The following is a 26,009-nucleotide window of genomic DNA, read 5'->3' as shown; positions in this document are numbered from 1 at the left end:
TAATACCACAGCCTCTTAAGTTGAACTCAACATGAATTTATTTGGCACCCTGTATCTTTTAAATATGAAAATAAGAGCCGCGATGTCTCAGGAGATAGAGCATTTGCCTTCCAATGAGGCGAACTGGGTTCAAATCCCAGTCGATACGAATTCCGCATCCGGCTTGCACCGACCACAGTGCTGACGTGAAATATTCTCAGCTGTAGATGGATCATGGATTAGAATCCCCCTGCCGTTAGGCTAAACGTGGGAGGTTCGCGTGGTTTTCCTCTCCATGTAGCATAAATGCGGGTTAGCTTCATCAAAAAGTCCTCCACGAAGGCAAATTTCTCCCAATACTAGATCCAGGAGTTCCCTTGTCTTCTAGATTGGGTTCAAAATTACAAGGCTACGGAGTTGAGCATTAGTAGTCGTAAACCCATAAAATTGGGTCGGTTGTTCAACGACGGTTATGTAAAATATGAAAACAAGAAAATAAAACCTTTTGATTACAAACTATTTAATATTTTGTTTTTCAAAAAATGCAAAAGCAAAACTTTCTTATAATTTATCATTTTAATATGCTTTCAGAATAACGGTTACATTTAACTTTTCAAACAATAACTCTTAGAACACGCAACCTAAAGAATGAGTTTAGTTGAATATTATTTATGTTCAACTTAAACTATAATATCGCACTAACTTCTAAACATTACATTGTTCAAAAGTTAATAAAACAATAATGTGTGAAATTTTATAATATAGCGTAATTTATTTTGGTGTCTTAAAAAATACTTTTATCAATATTATCTAGCATTATTTTGAATTGTCACAAAGGTTAATTTAGTGACTATGATAATTATGAAATTTTAAAACATTAATGCTATGCAAATTGGTTATAGTTATAATAGATAATCTAGAAATAATTGAGAGGAAAATTGTCGATGATTATCCCTTGTTCGATTAGTGATAAGGATAGTGATAATCTTTCATTAAAATAGAAATAATTGATATTAGATTTTGTAGTGCTTGACATTTGAAGAAAAACGTAAAGGGAATAGATAATGGATCTAATTAGTTTAAAGCTTCTCAGATTTGTAAACAATCAATAGAATTTTAGGCATGTTTTCTGAAGATACTATGAAGAAAAAGAATTTTTTTCTTCTTCTTTCAAAACACAAATTGGATTTTCTAAAAATTACATGTTTAAAATACTTCTATATTTAAAACATAGAATAATACACTGCAAAAAAATCTGTTTCATTTGCAGGAGAAAACTGTCAGCTGGTGTTCTAGAATAAAACCGTTTATTTTACAAGAAACTAATGTCATGCAAAACGGAGGTCTGTTTTTTAAACAGATAAGTACTGTTATTTTAACAAACGAATCCTGCTATTTTAACAAAAAAAAACATTTAAAAATAATTATGTTCGTATTGTAGTTGGTTTGATCTGAAAACATAATTCTTATGACAGGTCAACGTCAGAATTCGAAGGTAAGCCGCCTCATTGGAAGGCTAGCGTTCTGCCACCTGAGTCAGGGGAGCCCTAGTGTTTGGTTTTAAAGAAAAATCGTAAACTGTGTTTATCTTAAAAGTCTTATTGAAACCATATTTAAGTGGTAAAGCGTTTAAAACTTGTAAAAATATCTGAAAATTTTCATACCGAAAAACTATAGACAAATAATTATCTGGTAAAGTATCAATTTGACAACGAATTCAAATCACTATTTTATTTATACGATGTTCAGAATCATAAAATAATTTATGAAGATTAAGAACAAGTATAGAAAACAATCGTTGAATATTAATCGTTAATCGAAAAACGATAAAGCTATCTCACGGTAACCAAAACTGTGTGGCGAAAACTAGAATTTGAATTGACAGTTTTAATCCGTTGATGATTATGGTGAAAAACAGAAAAACTGTTTTATGAAAAACAGCGTTAAGCCGTCAAATATACAAAACGCACTTGGTAATTACTTGTAGTAACGATGAAAATCAGAAAAAAAATCAGTTTTTTTTAAAATCTATAAACGGTTTTTATTCTGAAATTCTTTTGTTGAAAATTTGCAGTGTTTTTTTACAGTGTAGAGGATAGAACAGGAAAATAACTAAATCCCAAACATTTGACCACTTCCTTCAAAAGTTTGATCAAAGATTGTTTGAAAAATGTCACCAAGCATTATAAATATGAAAACAATTATTCGGGTATTTATTTATCATAAGCTGAGTTCAGGACAATGAAATGGGTAGTTGAATTTTGTTAAAAGCTAAATAGCTTAAAGAATAGTTCTAAACGCAAATATATTATGGTAAATTTTGATTTCCACAGACATCGAGATTGGATTGCTTTCATCTCATTAAATAATACTTATTATATATTCTGAATCTTTTTGAAGAATCAACTATTTACTTTACAGTTTCATACAGAAACATATTTTCATTGATACATTTATTTTAATAAAACGGATTGTAAAATAGATAGTTGCTAACATAAATGCAAGAATGAAATAATATTCAAATTTCAGATGTCTATTATTTGCTACACATACATCCTTTAGAATTTAAAATCAATTCATTCATTTTTTTAAAATTATATAATCTCGTATTCTGAATCAGTGAACCTCTTTTACCAGACTAGAAATGGATAAAGTTTCTTCGTTTTTGACGAAACCGTTTCCTGGTATATGCTACGATTGAACATGTTGTCAAAATGACGAAATTACTGTCGTCACGAGGAAACGAATTTCATCAAAAGTAAAGGAATGTTTCTCCATTCGTTTTATTTTCAAAATTAAAAAAAAAAGAAAGAAGCGCACCTTGTGGCACTTGTAGGGTCTTATGGTGTTTAACGGGTGGTTATGGGGATCATTTATCCGAGGGCACCATACAGGTGGATAAATATCGTTTTGTATGGTCGAGAAAAATTACATCAATGCCCGAAGCAGGATTTGAACCCGGGATCTTTCTGGAATGTAGCCAATTCCTTGACTAACATACGGCTGGTGGGCTTGTTTTGTGAATCTAGTTTCGATCGCCCAGTCATAATTCTAATTAGTCACCTCCCACAATGGATTGCACTGCGATGAGCTTCTGAGTTAAGCAAATATTTCGTATTTAATATTTTAAGAGTTCACGTTTCGTAACAAATATGGTGATCTCGTGACAAAATTCTTCTCAAAATTCACGAAATACAGCTCAAAGAGCACTGAATCGTCAAAAGCCAGAGTTCTATTTCTGAGAGTGTAATTAAACTTTTTACGAACTTATTTATCTCTACTTAAAAATATATATACCTACTTTTAAATTTAGTTTTGGCAAAAAATAATTTGAATAACTATTTTTCGTAAAATGAAAGTGAGAAAAGGGTCTTTTTTAAGTATTAAGAAAATATAGATATCAGAATTGCTTGAGGCAGATTCAAAAATTGTGTCTATTCAAAGCAAAGCAATACTTGACTTGCAAATAAATTCGCTTTGGTGCATAAAATGGTTTGACGAAGGAAAAAAAAATACTGAATCAACTAGGAATCTCTAAATCTAAATAAATGTTTATTTAAAAGGCAAAACAATGTTTTTTTTACCTTTTCTCCAAGATGATATGATTTTGATAGCTTGATTTTTGTGACGAAGTTACGAGTAGGAGGCATGAAAATTTCATTTTAAGCACCACCTTGTGACGCGATAAAGTGATGGAACGATTACGAGAACGTTCCATTAGTTTCGAAATTCTGTCAATTTTTTTCTTCTTTTTATTCCTTTATTTTACCCTTCATTGGTTCTTGTAACGACACTGCAAGAATTTCTTCTATCTAAGCCTTCTATCTAACATAGAAGAAGTTTCCGTATTCATTTTAAAATTGTTCGCGTCATTTTTACACTTAAAAAAAGAACGATATGCTAATACGTTTTACTCAGAATAAATTATTTCTTCGAAGTTTTTTTAAAACTTTTTCTGCGCAAAAGACGTTTTTTCAAGAAAGAAAATCACGAAATCACTGTATATTTTATGATATTTGAATAAACTTAAACTTATTCTTTTGAAGTATGTTGAAATACGTATGTTGAATTTTAAAAGATATTTATAATTACTTTGAACTATTATTTATTTTAGGTTGATACATTAAAATGCAATTTTCCACATCATACATCTAAATACAATTTTTCTATTTGAAAGGGATTAAGACACCGTTAATACACTTTAATTTTTTTACACAATTTAAAAAAAATTAGGATGTGAAAAAATTACTAACTTTGTCGGCCTATTATAGCTAAATTGTTTGATAGTGGTGCCAAATCTGCCAATCTTAGTGACATTGAAGAGCTTTTTAATAAGACGAAAATTTCCCGTCAACTTTAAAGCTCATGCTAATAGAGCTTCACAGCGCATGAGCGAAAATTTTCTTTAGAAGAAAAGGTATACCTCCGAATACATATTTTGAGTAACATTTAGAAAATACCTTACCCTACACGCTATTTACGCGCTGCAGAATTTAATGTGTGTGCCGACGTGATTGCGTTGTGTGCTGATTGTTTGCGTACCTTAAAGAGTTTTCTTTATTTTAATGACATTTTTTGAGGTATTAATAATTCGAAGAATAGTGTATAATCTTAATTATGTTGAAATAGCTTCGAAAAAAAGATATATATGCATTGATATTACTATAATTGTTTTGCTTGCATAATTTTATTTGCAAGTATAAAAATATGATATTAGATCGCGATGAATTATTTGTGTGGAATTACCCTTAATTTCCTTATTCAAGTTCTAAAAAATATTGCTCTTACTGTTATCTAATTATGTTCTTTTCTAATGAAACTAAAGAAAAAAGCGCCTAGCTGTACAAAGTCTAACTGTAACTCAACTTAATACAGTCTGTACTATAAAAAGTGTCTGTACTGTCTGTAAAAAAGTGTCTACACTAACTGTTAAAAGTTGTCTGTACTAAGAAAAAACAAAAAGTCAATCTTTATAACTTTTGTTCTACTGATCTGATTTCAAAAGTATAAATTCAATTTTAGTACCCTAATACTTTAAGACCGCGCTTTCAATCGCGCGGATTAGCTATTAATCCAATATATGTATATTGATAATACATTAATTTCTTTACAAAGTTTAAGCTGATCAAAAAGTTTATTTTCTTAGCTATCATTTCGATATTTAAAACAAACCTAGCAGCTTCAACAACAAACATAAAATAAGATCTGAAGTTCCTTAACGTATTCCAGTGCTCATGGATTATCTTTATCTTTATAGATTAATCATCATAACAAATAAATTTAATAGCATTTTTTACGTTTCGAGCTACTTTATGTAAGAAAAATATTAACTTTCTAATTGCATTAAGTCTAAAATTACTGAAGCGAAATATTAAAAGACATCACCTACATATAGCTTATCATATGCTATATGGCATTATTTGAGACTAATATTAGAAGGAAAAATAAGAAACATACGTTTCAATAAAATATAGCTTATCAACCTGCAACGTGTTATGTAGTAATATCTTAATACTAATGTTAGTGGCTAAGATATCCTTTTTTTTACTGATTCATTCAGTAACTTTTAAAACTAAAGCAAATAGATTCTAAATCAAGGAGTAAAACTTGATAATAGGTATTAATTGAGGCAAAAAATTAACCATGCAGTAAGAAGTAAAACTAATGAAAAAATAGTATTAAATCGATTAAGAGAAGCGCGACAGATTGCCAGACTAATATTGACGCCAATACTGTTTAATAATTTTGGTAATAGATACTAACTGAAGAAAAAGAAAATAAGCTATGAACAAAACAAAAAAAAATGTGGAAAAATGGTATTATGCAACATGTTAAACTACTTCTAAAGCATTTTGGAAGAGAAGACAGGTCAAATCTGAGAAAGCAAGTGCTGAACTCCTTATATTCTCTTAATTTTATTGTTATTACACAAACACACGTAGAGTACTAATTTTATTACATTTATCAAATTTTATCGCATATTATAAGGCAATATTTTATCGTTAATTTTACAAAATTATTTCCAAAGAACTTCGGCGTAACTTACCATGTTTTTCGGTGTTCTCGTAGAGCTAGATTTATCATATTCTAGTAGTTATGTTTACCAGCGTTGAGCAGCGGATCTCAATTTCTTTCTGCTATGAAACCCTAACTATACAACTAGAAAGAACTGTTTTTTTTTAAATATTTAATATGAAAAATGAATTTCTTTTGCAAGTAATAGTCTTAAAATTAGGTTTAGCGTGACGCTAGTTGAATTAACAGATATGAAGTGACATTTAATTCTGAATTTGTTTCTATTGGAATATGCATAAGTTGAAATGGAATGAAATAAGCTGAATTATGGCTTTCGAAAATGAACTATTATGAGCATTGAAAAAGAAATATAATTCTTTATTCTTGGATTCAGTTTACTTTATTTTAAAAAGTTTGATGGGAAATCCTGAAGCATTTTTTTATATCCATGTTTGTTTTTGCAGCATATTCTTTTAATAATTTGTCCAATTTATATTAAAAAAAAACAGTTTTCTATTTCATTTTTCATTATTTTATTGCAATAAATTTGCAAATATTAATACAAAATTAAATAAATTCTGAAATTTTGATTGCATTTAAATAAATTACGCGTTTCAAAAATCATAACTGGTTAAAAAACAACAACACGGTTTTAACTCTCGGAATCCCTGAACCCATTTCATGGAACCATAGAGTTCCAAGGAACGCTTTTTGGTAACCGCTGATCAAAGGAACAGTTAGACTAATTTACTTAAAATACGCAGATGACCATTAGGATAGATTTGGACATAACATGGAAAACCACTTTGAAATGATTATATATCTGAAATTGATTTGCTTAGTAAGTGAAAATTTATTTAAAAAATAGGATTTTATGAAACGAAAGAAGTTTACAAAATATAGGTAGCCATGAGACAATCAAACCTTAACTTGAAAATCTGCAATTTCTAATCTATCTTCTGACGAATTGGATTTTAATCTCTCTTTTATTAAGATTGCTTTTCCTTTTACTATTTTTTTCCTACCAATTCACTTTTCCATCCTAATTTTTTTTCCGCGATCATTTTTCATTTTCTTTTTTTATTGAATTGGAATTTTTGACATCAAAGGAGAAGTATTTTTTTAATCATGTTGAAGAGAATCAAATCTATTCACTGTAAGACATGTGAAATAAAATGTACACAAAAATAAGTTATTTCCTTCGATGGAAAAACAGGTATTTTGAAAAGATTCTGAAAAATTGCCGATAAATGTACATTTTCTTACATCAGCTGAAAACAGTGAAGAAATTATTGTTTTGATTAGATTTGTAGATTAAGATTAAAAAGAAATTGCAACTTTATTAAATTATTTTTAATAAACTACACTACATAGCTGGAACAAGTTTTGAAAGAATTTGTACATTCAAATTTTAAAGAATTAAAGCGTGAGTATTTTTTTTTATAATTCCAAAAAGTAAATATTTATAACATACTCCCACATGCAGAAAGATATTTTAGTTCACCGTTTCAAAATGATTGGTTTTTAAGAATTCTCAAACTTAATGTTAAATCTAAGTAAAAAGTGAATGAACTAACAACTTCTTGAAAATGTGTAGTTAAAAATAGATTTTCAGTAAACGTCAGAAAAAATGATCAGAACGTTTTTTAAAGTCACATCACAGAAAAACAACACTTTATTGAGTAAAAAAAAAAAAATCACTGGTACAATTGAAATGGGAAATTAAATTAATAAACAAAAAAATAAAATGCAAAAATATAGAACAAATAAATATTAGAGTCCAAGTATTATTTATTTGGTTAACCAAACGATAATTTATCTAGAAATTTCTATTGCGATAACCATGTTTTTGAATTATTTTTCTGACAATATGAGTCTTAAAAAGTTCTTTAATAGAATAAAACAAATCTTTAAGTAATATAAGATAACATTACCTTTTTGAATGCATATAAAAAGTATTAAAATTAAAAATTTAGAAGCATGATTTAAAATTACATCTCACTACATATTCTTTACCAGGAATATTTTTTGCCTCGTGTAAGAAACGCGATATTCTATTTTAAAGTATTTTTCGGTACTTTTAGTAAAAAAACTATCATCCTCTGCAATTTAGCAATTCTTGACATATATTTGGATATTTTTTGTCAATTTATTCTCCCGAAATCACACATTTGTTAAAAAAACGAGAACTCTGAAATATTTGAAGAAACTATTTCCTCATTTGTGGGTTCTTTTAATTACAATATGCTAGTTCAGCAATATTTTTTTCCATCTGATATTAAAGTCGTTTTCAGAGCATGACGGGATGATACAGAAGTTAGGGCACTCACTTGTTCTGTGTATTTCCCGGTTTCAATTACTGGCTATGATAAACCCCTTCACTCTCAATCCCGTCAAAATCACGGGGGGAGTTTTCATCTCCCTTCTCTCATGCCATGATATTTCCAGGCTAGAGCATGTGGTTTGTGTGCAGTGATAAAATATTTTTTATTCTTGTGTACGTTGTGTATTCAGAGTTACATGGACATATGGAATTTTAATTTCAAGCTAAAAAAAGTACAAAAATAAAAATAAATACATAGATAGAAGATAAAAAATTTTTAATATAATTTTCTTGAAAACTTTTATGACCGTTTTTTTTTGAAAATAATAAGATTGTTAAGAGGTGAAAACTCACTCACACATATTATTTTTTCCTTTATGTCTAAATTCTCAATCAATTGCGTAAAGCAATTTGTTTCATTAAGCCTAAATAAATCGAATAATTTGTATCTTCAAACAATAATAATTCCTGTACAATAATAATATCAATTTGTTTAAAACTTCGCTTGGAAAGTTTATTTGCTTAAAATTTCGCTCGTGTCAATAATAAAGAAATTTTTTGTGGAAATTGGGTATTATTTTGTGTATTGATATTTTTTTTAGAACGAAGTTTGGAAAATTGTTGAAACTTACCCTGTGTTTGTCTACGTGAATGACTCTCAGAAAGGGGTCGTATAAAAGTTTATTTGGATCAACATCAACTGGTGATTGTCGATGCCCTTTGCTACAAAGGTTCCATTCTGGATTTAAAAGACCCCAGAAATCAGGACCTAGAAAAAGGAATAAAAATTAAGAAAATGCTGTAATAGAGTAAAATAAGTAAATTATTTCCTAAATATAAAATAAATATATGTTCTTCAATTAATCAAAACTTATTGATGGTAATGTCATTAAACTCAATCAAAATTATTAATTATTATTTATTTTTATTTATTACAAATTTGAAACAATTAGACATGCAAATAATTTCAAAAAAAATTCGATTCACATTATTTGTTTAGGATAATCTATTGCTAAATCTAAATAAAAATCTGAGCAAACATAATTTTTGCATTTGCTTATTAAATAAATGTTGCCGTCCTTCTGGAATTTGGGGGTATTAATTTAAAATCTGTTGCAACAATGCAAGGTGAATAAGATTTATGTTTCCAGTATGTGATGATTTATAAAAATAACTAAGAAATTCGATTAGGAAATTGCGACAAGAGTAAAATAAATACTTGATTAATAAACAGTGCAAATTTAATCAATTTTAGATTCTATACATTATAAATAAGTAGACTTAATACGTTACATATTTTCTAACAGCGATATTTGCTATTATTTGAGAAAACAAAGATCACCAGATTGCCAAAAGCGTAATTAAAAATCATTAATTAAGAGCAGCATTTAAAAACCCATATGGTTCAATATTTTATTTTCATTCTTTTACATGAAAAAAATGAAGCATTATAATGCAATCATTAATTTATCAAAAAAAAAATTTAACTGTTCAAAAATTTTTATCTGGAATAAAATCATAAGGAATACAATATAATGCAATTTAATTTAAAGTTATCTAAGATTTACTATTAATGTTATTATTAAATCAAATTTAATAATATGTAATTTACAAATGGGTTGTAAAAATGGGTTGAATTTGTTGAGCTCAATTAGTATTTTCCCACATCACTTTAAATCGGCATTTAATCTCATAAGGGAGCATGAGCTAGTCTTATATAGTATCGATAGTACTTTGATTCATCTCATGGAATAAATATTACTCTAAAAAATTTTAGCTGTTGACATGTTTAGAGTGTAGTATGTGAGATCGGAAGCAATGGTTTAGGAAAATTCTAAAATACTATTTTATTGTACTTTTTATTCAGTTACTTTAACAATAGTGTCAAAAAATAGTTGTTATAATTGGTAAACAAAGTAATTTGTTTATTGGCAATATGGTGATATCATACAATATAACCAGTAGTAAATCAGTAAATATAACAAAATTTATCAGCTGATCGATAAAAATGTGAAAAATTAGCATCTAAATTCAAGGAAACTAAAGTAATTTCTGTAAAACTGCCTTCCTTACATTTGTAGTGTTCATGCAGGTAAAATAGATTTAAGATTTGAAAAGAAAGAGCATTTCTGAGGAAAATAGGATTTTCCTTTTAAAGAGAAGTTCTTAAATAAATTTTGTTAACTTGTAAGCATTAAAAAATGGGGGAACTAATTTCTTACGATACATATTATGTAAGCTTTCTATCTTACTACGCATACATCGACTATATATATTAGAAACATAGAATTAGTAATATAATAGTAATATAATAGTATTATAATAGTAATAAAATAGTATTATAATAGTAATATAATAGTAATATAATATTAATATAACAGTAATATAATAGTAGTAATAGTAATATAATAGTAATAATAGTAATATAATAGTAATATAATGAAACTTCATGGGATAAACGTAAATTTTGAAATAAAAGTACAGAATGAATGTAAGAAAAAGTAATTGTAAATGACTTTAAAATGAAGGAAGAAATAGATGAGATTACAGATATAAATTAAAATATACATGCGTTGAAAATAGAATGACTAATCTAATAATTAACCAAATTACTGAGAAGAGAAAATAATAAAAAGTGAGCATTAAGTTGACGTTGTATAATATGATTGGTAATAATATTTAAAATTGAGTTCTACCATCTAGGAAAAAAATAGACACTTTACGAATAATAATATTTGGAATAACGTTAGAAGCACAAACTCAGAATATACAAGGAGCTTTATAAAAAAATGATAGTATTTTAATTTCTTTGAGCCATTAAAAAAATTATATTATGCAACTATTAAAAATATATTAGATATTTTTTTATTTAAAATCACGAAGAAAAGAATAAAAATGCATAAATAAATGCATACATATTAGTAAGATTTGAAGGACTTTACATACAAACGCAAACTAGAAATCTCTTTCATAGGGTGACTATTTATAAATCTGAGTCTACATATATGGATAGAAAGCCGTTTATAACCTTTACCCTTTATCCATACATTCTTTCATAACAGTAAAGGCTACATTTTCACTTGCATTCAATAGCCTGGTAACCTCAGAAATGTTAAAAAAAATAATATTAAAAAGCCACTTTTGCATGTATAAATATTTATACTTTTAATAAAGGTGTGATGATTAACATTAGTTTTTTTAAATGCAATTTTATGTTTAATTTTTAAGTTTTAACTGTTGAAATAATTTATATCGAACACATACTAATTATTTCCTGAACTAATTAACACCCAATAATGAAAGCCAATGCATTATCTAAATATAGATTTATTTATCGATAAATTGGAAGCAATCTTCATTATTTCGAAAAAGGATTAAAGCGAATATAATAATTAGGAAAATTTTAAGTATTTATAATTAATACTTTCAAAACACTGCAATCGCAATCATCCAGCCATGCTGCTTAAAATAAAATGAAATTGGTTTAAAAAAAATACTTTAGCCATTCGTTCCTCTGCCGATAATGCACCTTTCTGGAAGCTGCTAAATATTCCCTAAACGATCATAATTTCTTCTTATTAAATCGGTAGAAAGGAAAAGATAGAAGGAAAAGTGTTCCACGCCCTTGTTTCCAAAACAAATTCGCGTTCGCTTATACTTTCCTCTGTATGTTAGTAATTACATAAAAGATTTAATTTGTTTCTGCTTAGTGTGTAATTAATTGCGCCGAACAGTAATCAGCGGGTTTAATCGGTTTTCGATACATGCGCTAGGGGCTGAGCCTCAGCGCCGATGCGCCATTTTCTCTAGCTGAGCAACTGCTAATTTGTTAATTGTGGTTTTATCGTATTCAGAGCCACGTGTAGGCGCACCTTTCGTTATTCCAAATAACAGTTTTTTTTTCTTTCTTTGTATGGATTAATATTTGTATGGGAATGGAAAAGGTCTTTACATTGATAAGCCGGGAGAAATATGAAGATTACTGAAATTTCCCGCCAACAAGTTTTCTCTGATAAATCGTTTGCATTTTCTTAGACGAAGCATGGAATTTAACAAATAAGCTGATGAAATGAAATAATTAATTCCCGTAATTTTTAAATCTTTCGTGCTAGGCTGATATTGGTCATTTATTTTGCTTGCTACGTGATTAAATGAAAGTATTTATGATATAAAATAACAGTAGTAAAATATGATAGTAGTTATAGTTTTCTTTTCAATTAATGGTTAGCATATTTATGTACATATTATAATAATGATGGTTTTAATGTTAATAACCTCTAAGTAATAAGTGTTAGCCGAACAGAAGAGAAATGGTTTATTTCTTAAACTGGAGTTTAAAGAGCTTAATATTTATGCTAAGTACATTTTCGCTGAAATAAATGTTTGTATGTATCATATTTAATATATTAACTTAATATAAAGCGTAGAGTGTTCAGAAAAAAAAAAGAAATAAGTCAACAACAAATTTGTTAGGTAATAGACAATTTTTCCCGAAAAACTGAAAAAAGGTAAGATTTTCTAAAAAAAAAAAAACATTTTGAATATCTTTAGAAAGGGTTTTTGAAGCACTTTATCTGCGGTGAAATTAACACTTTTTATGTGCTTGCAGCTCAATACGAAACTTTGGTTTTAACTGAAAAATATTTTCTTTTAAAAAATCTTAACTTTGAAGAGAGTTTCACTATTTAATAAAAATTCTTTTAATCAATAAATAACATTAAGTTTTTACATACTTTTATGAGCTTAAATAAAGCAGTGTGTAACATTTCAAATATTAAAATTTGGTTATAAGCTTTGTTAGGTAACAAAACTAAACTCAGTGGAGCGACAGCCCATAGAGAACTAAGGCCTACTGTGCCCATCTCAGTTTTCTTGACCTTGGACTCTGGGGTGCAGGAGCAGATGTTCCGGTTTATTAGTCAGCCAAATGCGAAACTCCCCGTGCTTAGTTCCCAAGCATGCTTGGTATTCATTTATCGACCCACTGAAGGGATGAATGGCTGAGTCAACCTTGCCCGGTCCGAGGATCGAGCCCAGAACTTGTAGCACGGGAGCGTGAAACGCTACCACTCAGCCACCGGGCGTCTTGTTAGGTTACAAGCGCTTTCAATTTAAAAAATACAGTGACCTTTTTTCATTCTTGCATTTTTGACTATATTTAAAGGGGTACTGACCATGGATGGGCAAAATGTAACCCTTAAGTCGCAAAAACTTCTTAAATATTTGCAATAGAAAGGAAAAAAACATATTAGTTGACAAAAAGCGTTAATTTTTAAGACAGATATTTCTTCGTATAATATTTAAGAATAAGCTTGAAAAGCTTAAAGTAAAATGATTATGCTGACAAAATTTTCAAAATTTAAGAAAACAAAACTGAAAAAAAAGTTTTTTTTTTCTTGTGTAGCTTTTCCAGAATAATCTTCTCTATGATAAATGAAACTTTCGATAATATAATTTCTTTCTACCTGAATTTGTCAATTTACGGTTATTATTCAGCATCAGGTGTCTTTATCCATGCATAATATTTAACTGTTTAACTCTTATGATGGGATAATTAATATATTTTTTATAGCTTTTTTATATGAATATATCATAAATACAGTTAATATTAATTATTCTGTATTTCAGTTTCTATTTAATATTTTTTTTCTCAATACTAAATGAAATTTAGGAGATTATTTTATAAAAAAAGTGTTATTAAAAAATCCAAAAGTAGCTGAAAGACAAAAATTTTGTTCACTGGACTTTTTCAATATTTTTTGATAAATGAATTGATAATAGATTGAAAAGAAATACTAAAATGTTTAAGAATTATAGCTTGGGGCTTTAAAGATTTTAAAGCACACATAATTACAATTTGTTGAGTACTGTATTTTATTTAGTATATAAAAATGGGATAACTGAAAAAAATAAAATAAAATTGAAATGTTTCTATTAACGGTAAAATTAGTAAAAGCATCTTTCCTGGTCCGGCATAATTTCATATATCCCTAATATTTTTCAAAAAAATTTAATAGTTTTCGTTGATACATTTTTATTAAATAAAATACTTTTTCACCAATAGTAAACAATTTCTTGGGAATCTTCCGATAATTATTGATTTGTCAATTTAATTCTATAATTAGAACTAAATTTGAAAACTTTCTTCTTTTTTTTTAATTAAAAATACAACTAAGTATTTTTTAAAAGGCATAATATTAAACAAAGTAAACTCTGAAAGATATAAGAAAGATGTTAGGAACAAAGTACAATGAAAAAATACAGAGTTATGTATAATTTCTGGAAAACTCAATCCACATGTACTGCCTAAATTTTCAATCTTTTACTTCTTAAATACTAATCTTTATGCATGGTTTCAAAATTTCTTCTCTGTTTTTTAAAAAAAAAATTTAAACTTTGCAATAATACTTTTAACAACTTTGAAAACTCTTTTTAATTTAAACTACACAGGGAAAACAATTCTGATAAAATTATTCTATCGTATTTTTAGGACATTTCTGGTAAAAAACAACAACTTATTTCTGGTTAATAAAACCAAAATATACGATATTAAAGGCATTTAGTTTGTAATTTTACTTTAACAGTGTTTGTAATTGTTTAACAGTGTTTGTAATTGTATGTTAACAGTGTACCGGAAACTATGGTTTTCAAACTAAAATTTTTTTATTACACATTTTAAAAAATTATTACACATTTTTATTTTTTATTACATAAAAAATAAAAACCTGAAAGGTAAATTTAACGGAATAAATGGTTTTTATGCCATGCTCTGAAGTACTTTGAAAAATTGCCAAATTGCACCTCTTCTACCAAATTTTATCATACATTGTAAAACTTTACTTGTTAATTTTACCAAAATAATTACCAAAGTGCTTCAGTAAAATATCTGAGTATATGTTACCATGGAGCCAGAATCACGGTATATTTTACTATATTCTGGTAGATTTGACAATAATTGTTTTCTGGGTATAGGTTCAATTCAAAAGAATTGATAAAAAGGAATCACTAAAATATTTTTTTAAAAAGGATACAAGAAGGCTTTAGTTTGAAAGGCGTACATTGAGTATAATCTGTTTATAAAAAGTTTACCCTAATATATTTTTAATATTTCATTTTTCATCTCAGAACAAAACATATTTTAAAGAATGCCAATTCTGAACTGTACAAATCGCATTACTTCTTTTCCATTTCAGAATGATGTTTACATTTAAAATTAATATTTAGAAACATTAATAATACTTAAAAACAGAAATATTTAAGTGCACTTTTATCCTATGTAGCAAAGAAAAATTTAATTATTGATCTAAAACTATTTCTATTGCGAAAAGAGTGAGAATTTTCGAGAAAGAAGCACAAAGATGGAGAATTCGGGTTTGAAAGGTGAATTATGTGACAGACATCAAACTATTCTAAACTTTGGTTACTTTCTTAATGAAGTTTTCTCGTAAGAAAACTGCATAACCAGGTGAAGAAAACAAATGAACTTCCCGAACGGTTCATCATTTTGGTGCATTCTGAAACATTTTTATTAACTCTTTGGTCTCTCGGTGATTGATTTAAATAATTACAGTTCGTAGCAAAATAGTAGTTTTCTTTTTAAAGAGAATTTTTGCTTTGCTTTGTTTAAATGCTATTGGATGGAAACTATTTGAGTGTATTTTAATGGTGTTTGTGCCACTCTGTTTACAGTCTTTACATTTTTAAGAGTTTTTGAAAATGCTTAAATATAATAAACCTTTATAATGCAACTATTAGCCTTAGTTTAAGTGCATAAATTAAAAACTTAATAAAATAAATCCTGGATTCTGGAACATTATTTTCAAAAATGAAACTTTAATAAGGAAGTAAAAAATTGAAAACAGCAAAATTAAAGAAATATAAAGGTAGATAGAAAAGAGAGTAAAGTAAATAAAAACTGGATAACAAATTATCTATTCACTACTAATAGTTGAAAAAATAACTCTGTGCAAGTTTTAGCCATATAAATCTAAATTTAAATCTAAATTTAACAGTATGTAAACTTACGTCACTTGTTCGGTTTTATTTTACTTTACGAAACACATTGATTTCCTATTTTCTTAAGTAATTAGTAGCTATTGATGTTTATCATGTAAATTTGTTCTGAAGTTACTACATCAAAATAAATGACAAGTTCTGTAAGTATTTTTAGCTAAATTATTGATTATTTACTAAACTTCATAGAGATATGCTTGAAAAATTATGACTTAGTAATCTAACTAATCTTTTATTTACAGTTAAAATGCTTTTAGATTTCAAATGTGAGGAGCTTAAGAGTTACCCTGTTTTCTGAGTCAAATGAAAAATTTAAAATTCAGGAATTCATGCTGCAATAAACATAGACTTTTCAAAGGCATTGGTATTACAAAAAATAGTTAATTCAGTTGCTTAGTGAAATTAGATGTGGATTTCGAATTGCAGATAAAAATAATTGCTTTGAGAATATATCCTAGCAAATCAATATACTTTCCGATGAATCCTCAATTTAATGTAATTGAAAATAATATTTTTATATTACACTAAACTTATTGCAAAGTATTATTTCAGCTAATAAAGATCATTGAAAAATATTTATAGTCACAAAATAGTTATGTTATTCGAGTACCTTTTTAAAGCCAATTCTGACCAAATCATAATTTTTTCGTCTTTTTACATAAGATAAAACTATGGACCTTTCTCGTTTAAATACTGTTTGAGATAAGTTTTTACGTCAAATAGAACAGAAATCTCAATAATTTTTACGGAAGCGCTTTGGTTAACATTTTGGTAAAATTAACAATAAAATATAAGATAGAAACCTCAAAATAGTAGTCGTTCTGCGAAGTGAATCTAGATATTGAATTTGAAATGCAGATAAGAAAGTTGTTTTAGATTTCTATTCGAGAAAATCAGTAAATTTCACAACATATCATATAACATAGATTTCTCAATGTTATATGATTGAGAAGGGTAATTTTTATCTGACATACAACTTATTGCAGGGCATGGGATAACCAGGTTGGTTGGACGCTGGGCTCGTGTTCGTGAGTTATTCGAATCCCACCGGCCAAAGAACCCCCCCCCCCTTAGTATTAAATGGTGACTGGTGCACGTTAAATCTGCCTGGGTCACAAAATACTCCAAGTTCCGGTAACATATCAATACGTCTGGGGGGGGGGGTACTGAATTGGAGATTAATCATTCTCTGGTTCAAGTCTATCTTACGATCTGTGGACGAATGAATAGAGTATGATTGGCTCCTTCCTGTAAAACGGGCTGTGACTTATATGTCGCTGAAGTCCTATTCTTGATCTAACAGTAAAAACGGCAAATGCACATTCTGCCTTAAAAATTCGCTTGATTTCAAACAGGCTTGCTGACATTAGTAAGTGATATAATTAACATCATTAACAACTTATTGTAGAGCATTACTTAAGTTAATAAAGGCTGTTTAAAAACATTTGCAAGCTCATAACAGTTAATTGAGTAATGAAGCTGATATAGACACTGATTTTTCATTGCAAGTAAAAAAAAAATATTCTATTTATGCTTAAGCAGATTAATAATTTTCCCAACATATCAAGGTTTCTCGTTGCATCGTAATTGCTAATCACCGTTATTTTTATGCAAAATAACATTTTTATGTTTATAAAATATAATTCTTTAAAAAAATTGCTCAGTGAGTCTAAGTTTCACTGTAAAGAAAAATCGATTTGGCGTTTGGAATAGGAATCAATCAGTTGCCAAAGAATGAAAGTATTTTCACTGAAAATACCAGACTACAACGTCAACGTTTGTTTTCAACCACATTATTTACCCCTCTGATCATGCTGTTGTCTTGTTACTCCTATTATTTCTTCAGAAACACATTCTGCAGAGTGGTAAAAAAAAAGTTAAGTCACGCAATGTCCTTTGACTTAATCTGCATAATGATACTCTTCAGGAAACTTATCCGCCCTCATGTTCCAATCCCAGAATCTTGCTTGCTTCATTACCAGTACTGTTCTTATCTAAGCACTCATTTGTTGCAATGGTTAGTCGGTGAAACTAATTAGATGGTTTAGAAGACAAGAGCACTTTATTGGAAGAAATAGTTTTTCGATTCGTAAAGTCTTGAGTTCCATCTCTTTAACTTCTAAATCCAAGAATTCGGTCGATACTCGGAGTTAAATAAGTCTAATTTGTGGAATCGGAGAAAATTTTTAAGTGAAAGTCAACTTCCATTATTTTATTTTATATAGATACACATTCCATTCTTATTAATTTCAAAGCGAAGCAAATCGTTTATGAAAAAAATTATTTCAGCTATATTTTTCATACAGTTCTTATTTTCAATTTATTAAAAAGTATAAACTGAACAACATATTTATTTTTTTTTCCAAAAATGTGCACAAATTCAAATATTGCATTTTTCACACTTTATAAAATTTAAATGACTTTTAAAATCATTGAATACTTTAGAGCGCTTTACAGTTCCCTTGAAAATTCTATTGCAATTTTGCAATCTTAGAATTGTTAAGTGTTCGAACGGCTATGATTAAATTTAAGGCAGTAAAGTTTTATCGTTATAATGTTGCATTATTCACGGCATGCATTGTTTTATTATAAGAGTCTTATCTAAGATATGCTAAGGTATTAGTAGATAGCTAAAATTATACGAAAACGCATTTAAAATTATAAACTAATTTGTTATATTTTTTTAAGTAAGTAACAAAATTTTATTTTTTTAATTAGCGTAATATTTTTCAATTCTTTTCATTTATATTTACAGTTAATATCTTTTAAATACAAGCGTTTCAATAGCTTAGGTAGGGAAACTTTTAAACAATTTTTAATAAATATGAAAAAATAAATGTATGAATTTTAGTTAAAGTAGTTTATCTAATTGCAACCAAGAGGGAAATTATGTATTCGGTAGAAATTTTATGTGATGTAATTTTGGGTGGTCTGCAGAATAATCTGGAACAAATAAAATTCTTTGGAAAGATATCGCAATAAAAAATATCGCATAAATTAAATATTGCGAGCATGAGAATTAGCTATGTTCTCAACATGCATTTCGCTTGTGTTTTCCGGAGTGGAAATTTCACTCAAGAGTCAAAAATGACACATTTCGTAAAAATTAAATGACGGTGTATGAATGAAGTGCTAATTTGCAATCCAACGATCACTAATGTCTCATTCTATTTTTTGAAGATTTTCTTCTTAGGTGTAGTTGGTCCCAATTGTAATGCAATCTTTTATTTATTTTAAAATTTATCACCTGAACTGAAAAAAAGAGTAAAAAATTAGGTTTTTTCTATTTAAAAAAAACTAACAGGTCATTAAAAGTCACTGGATTGGAAAATCGCTGTCATAGTGCGAACGGTTATATAAAGACGTTCACAGTCCACAAGCTAAACACGCGAATAACTGCACACGCAACTAACACGCAATAATAACTAAACACTCAAGCTAAACGCGCGGAATTCTGGATATTTTCAGACATGACGAAATGGAATCAGAATGAAATAGTTATGATATTTACTTTTATTGTCAGCACAATTACAAATTTTTTTTTTAACAAAAATCAAATGAGGTGATGGAATACGCTCTACAGTAAGCTGACAAACACGCAGATAGTATATGTATACACACACACACAGAGTACTACTTCACTCTATGGCTACCAGAAAACATTACCTTAAAAGGATTTTACACGATTCCAATTAGCTTTGACTATCACGTGACTAGATATATTTCATAGCACCACTTTGCGAGTGATTATATTATATGTTTACAATGCACAGCACTGCTTTCAAAAAAGTAAATTTGACTCTTAACTATGTCTTTCTTCTTTGGAAGAGCATTAAGAGAGATCTCTTGTAGATGGTGAAATGGAATTAAAGTTAGATCAAAGCATGAGTACAACAGATTTATTGGAGCACAGAATTTAAAAGCATTGAGCCTTTATTTCCAATTTTCTTGAAAATCCGTATCTCAAGAAAATTATAATAATAATTATAATTTTAACTTTGCTGCACATTCTTGTGCAGTGGCTGAGACTAAAACTACCTCATGAATATAAATCCCATGGAACAAAATATCGGGTACTTAAAAATTAGTATTTAGCGTGATATCTCATAGATTCTAGCATTATCTTGTGAGAGTTTGCAAGGGAAATTTCAATCTAGAACTAAATAAAAAAAAGCATTATAACAAAAATAAAATATTGAAAAGTAAATGTGAGAAGTTACTGTAATATTTTGCATCCATTTTTTGGAAGCAGAAATTTCGTTGCAAAATTTAAAATAGATGTATTTTTCAGAACTAAATGACAAGATTCTTTTAATGCGAGAAAAAAAAATATGGTCAAAACTACCAGAATATGGTAAAATCTACCATATTTCTGTCTCTATGGGAACACCAAAATTCTCGATATTTCTTAGCGTAGCGTTTTGGTAATGACAGTTGTAAAATTTGCAATAAAATATGTTTTTATAATATGCAATAAAATTTGGTAACTTTAAGATAAAACCTTAGAGCATAGCATACAAATCATTTATTCGGTTAAATTTAATTTTTTGTTTTGTATTTTTTACTTAATGAGTGTTAATGAGATCTATAATTTCGAAGACTTGAATTTCTAGTAAATTGTTACCATGTGAATAGGAAAAATTACCGAATAAATGGTTCAAATACCGTATATTTTGGCTTTATTAACCAGAACTATGTTGTCATTTTTTACCAGAAATGTCATTTCCATACAGTACGGTAATTTAGTAGAATTTACGTTTCCGTGTACAAACGAATAAATTTTCAGTTTAGCAAATAATAAATGATTTCCATGCATGTCAGTTTATTTATCTAAGATTTATTTATATTTTAAAATAGGTTTCGAATGTCAAAGAATTCAAGCAGCCACTGTAGATAAAAATGCGCACTTTAAAAATCTTCCTTCTTTAAATAATAAAAACGGATTTTTTTTTACTCTAAAAAGCTACTAAATCTTTTCTATAGTCAGTGTGACGTGACAAAGAGGTAAAAATCAAGTTATACTTCAAACTTGCTTTCTGATAAGAAGTGGAAGACGCGTCATGACTTTAAAATTTTGAAATATGAATGTAAACATGAAATTCTAAGTTCTTATCGCCAAACAACCTTTACGAATAAACAGAGAAAAATATGCGGCAAATATTGGAAATACAAGAAATAAGTTTGAAAAATAGTTTTTAATGTTCTATGCAAACTTTAAAAAATAAAAGCCTTGGCTTTTCCTTGATCTGGAATTTCTTATTTAAACATAAAATTTGTCGGATACGTAAATACATAGATTTTTTTATTCAGTTTATATTTTTAAAATAGCTGAAAATAGATAAATGGATAAATATTTGTGCTTCAAATTTTAGGAAAAATATTTTTTTAAAATTTAGAAATTTTAAATTATTTATTTTAGAGAGTGATTTGTAAAAGGAGCTTGTAAACGGTTATGAAACAATAAAATGTTTATTAATGAATAGATTTTACTGAATTCTATTTCTTAGAGCATTTGATAAATCTTTAGTTAAAACTCTTACATTTTTCGTATCCACGTAGGAATTTTTCTAGTAATGATGAATAATAATTATATACCATTTTTGTAAGACGACGTTAGGTTTTTTAAAATGTATTGTGAGGAAATAATTTTGCTATTAATATTCTCAGAATTTTATTTCAAATTTATTTAGTTTTCAAAAAAGCAAAGCTATGTTTAGAACTTACTTTTACTTTAATAATTTTTTTTTATTTTTATTAATTAGTTGATTTTTATCGAATAATTTATTTTCTTGCTTATAATTAAAATATACAGTAATCTTAAATTCAATTAATGTTTTATATAGAAATGTTCGTTTCAATTGTGATACATATAATAATTTACGCAGTTAAAAAAATTTCGGACAATTATGATAATGAGTAGGTAATATCGTTTTTCTCCTTCATAAGAACTGTAGTAAAATGGTATATTTATATTTCTTAATTTCCGAAAATATCCAATACTATATTCTTCAGCCAAAAAAGTGATGCTATAGTCAAGTAAAGCAATTCTATCACCAAACTACAACCCTCTTTTACTGAACAAAACTGAAACTTCTACTAGACTGTTAAAAACTGAACACCATAATTATAGCACGTCTTATAAATACGGTGGTTCTTAGGTTGAGATGTAATCGCGAAATGTTGTATCTTTTTCAATAAATCTTTTCAGGTATTAATGATTTGCTACGGTTAATATTGCTATTTTTATTTATCCATGAGGAACTTCTTTTCCAGATGATTCCGACATACTTTAAGTTTTCTGTAGCCTTATTATAACGTTAAAGTGAACCCTATTATAGTACTTCCCTAAAATGATTTCACGAGATTATGGTATAACATAAAGGGTAGTTTAATTTAATATTTCATTTTGTTTTCAACTAATTTGGACGAAATCATAGATCAAAGCATCTATAATATGATTAGATTGCTTTAATACTTTGAGAGTGCAGCAAATTAACCTAAAATATTTTCCGAACGAAATCAACACTAATTTCACCATTTCAGAAAAAGTTTAAAGTTGATCTGTAATATTGGTATTTTGAACCATATGATGGTTCGAATGTCCTATAACCTTAATAAGATGTTGAATTGTATCACATTTTCATTTACGTTGAACACTAGTTTCATGCAATCAATTTTAAGAAGTACGATATTATGGTTCAGTTTAACACCATATTAAAGCAAGTTTGAACAATATCACGTTTCAGAATTTCAAACAGTGTAGAATTAAACCTTCCTATCTCATCTCATATCACTTTTCCATTCATCAAAGCTTAAAAATAAAAATAAACTTTATGAAGCTTATTCTTCCAAAAGAATGTTTATATAAACGCTAAAGGGGCATTTTTTTCTTCCTTCTTTTTTTTCGAAGCAATTATATTGTAGTAAGCTTCTATTTTTGCTGCTGATTAATGAGCACATAAATAATATTGCTTATTAGCTGAAATCGTACCATGTTTTTAAATTATATAAGCGTAAAAAATAAAGTTTTTTATGTCTATTTTTTTAATAAATAACACTAACTTAAAAAGCATATTGCAAAATAAAGTGTATCTTTTTGTAAGTTTTTTTAATGTTCTAAAAACTATTCTCTCATAAGAGATATTTGTGTTTTGTTTTCTTATTACCTTTGTTAATATATTACACTAGAAAGCTTCTCACATTTTTTCCTCATTGAAGCTAACTACTATTTTATTGATCAGATTATTTCTAAATTTAGTTTGTTAATCAAATCTACATACAGCGCAGAGAGAATACTAAGGTAAATTCGAACTAGGCTTATCAGAACAGAAGTAAGTCGAAATTAAGTATTACTAAATTATTCAATACAACTAACAGGCATATAAAATTCAAAATATAATAATCCCCATTGCATAAATAAAATTCCGTTTACATTTTGAAACGGTAAACTTTTGTTTCTGTACACTGTAAGAAATTTTCGCGTCTCTGAACACCAAAAATGGCGGCAACAATTTTACACGAAAGCGTTGTTCCCCTACACTAAAAACAAGAATTGTGTCTGGTACAATGAAACAGGTACACTTCTTGGTGTAAAGGAGCCGCCATCATTTGATTCATTAGTAACACTTATATATATTATTGCAGTAAAATACAATGCATATTATAATCAATAAAGTTAATTCCCCAACAAGTTCAGCCTCACAATTTCAATGTGGCTGGGGGGGGGGGATTCACTAGACAGAATGGAAAAAGTACGTCAGGAGTTTTATTTCCTAGTAGGGCCACCCTAGGCATGAAGGCCATTCCATTATGATCAGCTAATTGCTTGGCAGGCTCATGAGCAAAATCAGACTTCTACCTTCTGGTGCTCATGGTACAAACTGTAACAGAAGATTCTCAATCTCTCCGCTTGATCATGCTCAGCTAATCATGCACCAATGCGGTGATCATGCACCATTATGTTCAGCTAAGCGCTTGGCAGGCTCCTGAGCAAAGTCAGACTTCTATCTTCTGGTGCTCGGTACAAACTGTAACAGAAGATTCTCAATATTTTCTCCTAATCATGAATAGTTTGCCTATTACTCCTAAAACCGTCCACCGCGCGTGTAACAAGAGACGCATTCGTGGCTTAGAAACATACCTTGAGCTGTAATCAAGAAGAAACGCCTCTATTGGCATTTCTTGAAGACAACCAGCAGTGCATCCATGGTGTAGAAGCGGAGGTCCAGGTCTGCCTTAAAACTTGAGGTGAACAGGAAAGATCAAACTGCTTTAACAGTATTCAATACTCGAAATAAAATTAAGTTTCAACTATTTTTTCCCCAATGCCCACCAGGGGAATGACCTTTGTCGGCAGATTTGTTGGCCCTTCAAATTTCACCAGTTATCTGACCAGTTCGAATAAACAAACTTATTTTTAAACATAATGAGAACAATAAAAAGTATTTACATATTTTAATTAGAAACTACAAAACAAGTCTTTTACTTATCCAGATTCTCTTAATAAAAAAATATAGAAAGGGAATTTAAACAACCATAGTGCCTCTCATTGATTTCGCTAGTTAAAATTTTTCACCACATAATCTAAGGATCATATATGTTCTATAATATAAAATACTATTCAAAACCTATAACGAATTACACAATAGTCCTCAATGATTTTGAGTAGCGGAGATTACAAAACGAACTAGTAAAACAATTTTTTTTCATCCCCATTTCTAAGTAATTCGTCATGCTGACGAATTTTGAGATATTTTTCGTTATTTCGACGGAGCTTTAAAGACAATGAATTTTTAAACCTTCATAGACAGAACGGGAGATTTAAATTGCCGTTTTACTTTAGAATTTAAATATGTAACGGAGGTAAGCAAATACACAGTACAATGCAAGGAGAATGAAACTATACATTTTATAAATGCAACAGCAGTTCAAAATTTAACCTCTTTGAAAATATTAAACAAAAGCAGATTCTTATGACTAGTACAAGCGAACAAATCAAGCAACTGTGAAAATTCGAGAATAAAAAGTCCTGAGACACACATAATGATTGTGGATTTCCATTACTATATTAGAATTTTGAACTCAACATAGAATTATTATAGATATAGTTTCGCATATTTTAATTTTAATCTATTCACTGTAAAAAAGATTGGTGTATAGTTGTCACCATTTTTGTTGATGAGGTGAGCTAAAATTGTTTACAGTGCATGTAGTCACATTTTTTTATTAGCTTTTTCACTGTTATAATTTTATTTATTCATTTTAAGTTTGTTTGCTTACTGACTATATACATTTTCATGTGCATTGGAATCAATTTATGATTTTATTGCAAAAACATTTCGTCCAATAAACAACACCTTTTTAGTAATATATTTGCATTATTCTTTTAAACAAATATTACACTGTTAATTTTTTATTAAAATTTGTGCTCGTTGGCAGCAGTTCTGTACTTAAAAATGTATTTAGTTTACATCAGCAGCAAAAAGGGTTACAACTGAACACCAAAATCTTTTACAGTGTATAGGTGAACAAATATCATTAGTGAAAATTTGAGAATAGGAAGTCACACATAACCGATTGTTTTCTTCTATTACTATATAACAATTTCGGAATCGGTATGGAACACCGTTTCATTTTTAGTTTAATTGGTGTAGGTGAGAAAATGACGTTTTTGAAAATC

General features: G+C 28.3%; 1 protein-coding gene across 4 annotated transcripts in view; it reads right to left on the bottom strand.

Moving 5' to 3' along the window:
* Positions 1-26,009, bottom strand: part of LOC107452018 (carbonic anhydrase-related protein 10) — a 476,626-nt gene that overhangs the window by 136,545 nt on the left and 314,072 nt on the right. For all 4 annotated transcript variants that reach the window (XR_015432607.1, XR_001585143.5, XM_016068291.5 and 1 more), the window contains exon 3: positions 8,950-9,086. Coding sequence is in view for 2 of the 4 variants with exons in the window: in XM_016068291.5 (XP_015923777.3) it covers positions 8,950-9,086 (137 nt within the window). In the remaining 2 variants the exon portion in view is untranslated. The remainder of the gene's footprint in view (positions 1-8,949; positions 9,087-26,009) is intronic.

Source organism: Parasteatoda tepidariorum, chromosome 3 (genome assembly GCF_982258835.1).
Source record: "Parasteatoda tepidariorum strain Cologne lab strain chromosome 3, Ptep-v5.0, whole genome shotgun sequence".
NCBI lineage: Eukaryota > Metazoa > Arthropoda > Arachnida > Araneae > Theridiidae > Parasteatoda > Parasteatoda tepidariorum.
This window is presented reverse-complemented; position numbering and strand designations above follow the sequence as displayed.